At 32.7% G+C, this 3,341-nt stretch overlaps 1 protein-coding gene across 1 annotated transcript; it reads right to left on the reverse strand.

The window, feature by feature from the left end:
• Window positions 1–308: 308 nt before the first annotated feature.
• On the reverse strand, window positions 309–2,838 carry LOC104103979 (RNA exonuclease 4). The gene is made up of 7 exons (XM_009611951.4): window positions 2,710–2,838; window positions 2,317–2,468; window positions 2,074–2,204; window positions 1,572–1,783; window positions 1,222–1,428; window positions 655–735; window positions 309–569 (listed from the first exon to the last, which is right to left on the reverse strand). Exons 1-7 carry the CDS (start codon window positions 2,742–2,744, stop codon window positions 326–328), a joined length of 1,062 nt encoding a protein of 353 aa, XP_009610246.1. The 5' UTR covers window positions 2,745–2,838; the 3' UTR covers window positions 309–325.
• Window positions 2,839–3,341: the final 503 nt, after the last annotated feature.

Genomic DNA, 3,341 nt, shown 5'->3' on the forward strand with positions numbered 1-3,341 from the left:
AAATCACTTGAAGTATATAAGGCGCATATTCAATACAAATTGACACGGTCACTGAGATTCATATAATCAACTTCAACTTGTTTGGAATTGAGACGTTGTTATTATTGTTACACATGACAAAAAAGTACTTGTTTATTTTAGCAACTAATTAAACTCATTTTTATTTCAACTATAAATCTTACAATAGCAAGTAGGGATACAAATACTAAATTTTCTTCATGAATATCATGATTTAAATTCTTGATATCTACTAAGAATTCATAAAACGTACATATCGAATATTGTTGCTTTATCTCTATCTTTTCCACCATTCGTCTTCTATTAATTATATATCTTGTGAGTCCAAGCACCAACAATAATAATCAGACCTTGAGAAATCCAACAGCTGCTCTGGACTCATCCTCTCAAGCTCATTTTGCCTCCACGTTGCAAAATTATTTTTATTTTGGGGATCTGAAGAAAGAGGGTAGTTTTCTTTTTTGTGAAATTGTGATTTCATTCGCTTGTAGAGCTTCATTGTTGCAACACAGTCTTCATAAGGATCTTGTACTCCAGTTTGAATATCATACCTACAAAATTTTAATTTGTCCATTTTTAGATTCTAAACTTGCTACAATACTTGTGGAGGACAAGGATAAAGTTTCATGCAATTACCCTAGGTAAGCTTTGGTCAAGTATTTGAGAGAGTTGCTGAGCTTGCTTGTTTTCATCAGTGGTGGGTATTTTGCAGTATCCCTTCAGAATAAAAATAACCGAACAATTGTTAAAACGTTCATCTATAATAATAATAATAATATATAACTACGACTACAAATTAATTTCAACTTTATGTAATATAATAGTAAAGTTATAGAATTATTTTTTGTCACATTAAATTAATTGAATTTTATCTAGTACTATAACACTAAAAATCACAAAACTATTTATTTTTCTCACATTAAAGTATCTGAACATTATAGTAAAGTGAGAAAATCTTCACGTTGAACTTTGGTGACTTTACTATTTTAGCGGGTAAAATTCAGTTACTTTATTTGGGCAAACATAATTCAATGAGCTTACTATTTTAGAGGGTTAAATTAAGTTAGTTTAATGTGACGAAAATAATTTTGTGAATTTATTATTGTAGTAATAAATTTTAGTTATCATGCATGAAATTAATCATTGAAAATTGCATAATGTTAATTTTGGTTCTTAGATAAGCTGATCAAAGAATTAATTTACCTGATCTTTATTGCTGGATACTCCATTTCTAAACATTTAAGATCATGATCCAAACCATGGCCAACAAGAATCCTAGACCTTCCGCCTTTAGAACGGATTTGCCAAATAGGTTCCCCATTGCAAAGGAATTCTTGAATTTTTCTTGACACATTCCTTAATGGCATCGCATCCCTCAAATATTCTGGTCTTATGCCCGTTGTTTCATACCTAATAAACACATAATTTCTTGTCATTGTTTAAGCTCTATATGCTGATAGTGTACTAAATATTTACACGATAAATATTAGTAATTGATAATAATGTAACGAATTTTACGCTAGCTATTAGTGTATATAACTTAAATTCGTTACCTATAACTAGTGACAGGAAGGTTTGGTTTGATATATGAATGAAAGAGGATCCTCTCATGTTCATCAATGAGACAAACTCTTGCACATAGATCCAGAGATCCATCGCTGCCACCACCAACCATTTTGCAAGCAAGGGAAACTACTCTTCCTCTGCTGTTATCAATTCTTAGGTCATCTTGAATTCCCAAATTTGCCATGCGATACAGCAAACCCTGCAAAAAGAACCAATATCACTTTACGTCAGCTTAAGGTTTTAGATAAGATGAACAAAAGCAGGCTAGCTTGTTTCTCGGTTCGAGTCTCACACGCCTCCCTTTATCGAATTTTTTTTCACGTGTTTTGCCCATGTAAAATATTCAAACCACACATGAGGGAGCGTGTTAAAGACATAATGAAATAATTTAAAATGTATTCCTTGTAACAATTTAAACTTTTAGATGATATGCGTACAATATATAACACATCATTGTTGTGAGCTATCATAGGTTTGTATTAAGCATACATTATTATTTGGACGTGAGAGGCATGAGTCTCTGTGAGCCCGTAGAGCACTTCGGCTACCAAGAATTGTCAAACAAATATCACATCCTCTCTCCTTGAAAATTCTTTCGCATTCTGCCTTTGGAAGTGGCCCTGATCATATGAATTTGGAGTAATTAACGCATAAATCAAATCAGACCTCAACCAAATAAAAAGGTAGCTAGGCCACTAAAAGTTGTTGTTGAAGAAAGATTTGGGTACGTACCAATAAGGTGCTCCCTCAAAGATTCAAAAGAGCGACAGTGTTTTCTACAAACTCCACACATGGGCTCATGAACTGAATGATAGGATATTCTCATGTGTTCCACTAAATGCTCTTTTTTGTTGAACTGTCGATAACACGCTGCACACTTGTTCCTGCAACATATATATTTCCAATGAATTATACAGAAACCTTAATTAATATTCTGCTTGTTTTCAAGGACTGAACTACGATAATAGGGGATGGAACCTTTCCACGACGAGTTCAACTGAATTCAATATTATTTTATGTGAAACATAAATACTTAAATTTTAAGAAATAGGAGTAGTAAATTCTGAATCCATAATTTCAAAAATATAATTAATATGAGTTCAGTCTAAAAATTTAAAGATTAACCTGAGAGTATCGGAAGACTCATAACTAGGATCCATTCCAGTAACAGTGGTTGATGCTTCAGTCTGTACTCTGTAGACTCTAGTTTTTAGTAGAGAAGGGATAGCTGAGAGAAGATTTGAAGAAGAAGGTGAGGGTGTCAAGCTATTTATACAAGTCTTTGAAGGACGAAAACCTTTTAAAAGTCTTGGTGTTAAGTATGATCTCAAAAATCATTATGTTACGACAAAGCACGACCTAAATTACACTTTAAAGGTATATTACGAACCTGTTTGTGTGATCCAAACAGGCTAGTTGTATATGTCACAAACAGAAAGTGAAACAACAAATGCCTCGGGCCCACACTTTGGGCTACTAGAATATTTCTTGTTTTAATTGAAAGTACAATGTCCCAGCATCAAAGCGCGCAGAGAGATACATTACGTGGGTTCAGATATACTATAACCAAATATCTAATTAAAAATGTGTTTTTCTAACATCTTAAAACTGTTACTATAATTTAATTAACATGATAGTAGTGCAGACCAGAGATAAAGTTCAAATACTACCACCATAATTAAAAATGATTCTACATGTTCTGTCTTACATTAAAAAAATCGGGTCGACAAGGATTACATCAGAAGATTGTCAAGTTG

This window comes from Nicotiana tomentosiformis, chromosome 2, assembly GCF_000390325.3.
Source record: "Nicotiana tomentosiformis chromosome 2, ASM39032v3, whole genome shotgun sequence".
NCBI lineage: Eukaryota > Viridiplantae > Streptophyta > Magnoliopsida > Solanales > Solanaceae > Nicotiana > Nicotiana tomentosiformis.

Bases quoted from the DNA above. Each gene is read 5' to 3' on its own strand.
- LOC104103979 (XM_009611951.4), bottom strand. From the start codon at position 2,744: ATGGATCCTAGTTATGAGTCTTCCGATACTCTCAG. The intron at 2,469-2,709 runs GTTAATCTTTAA...TATATGTTGCAG, and splicing joins GAGTCTTCCGATACTCTCAG to GAACAAGTGTGCAGCGTGTT. The intron at 570-654 runs GTAATTGCATGA...AAAATTTTGTAG, and splicing joins TTGACCAAAGCTTACCTAGG to GTATGATATTCAAACTGGAG.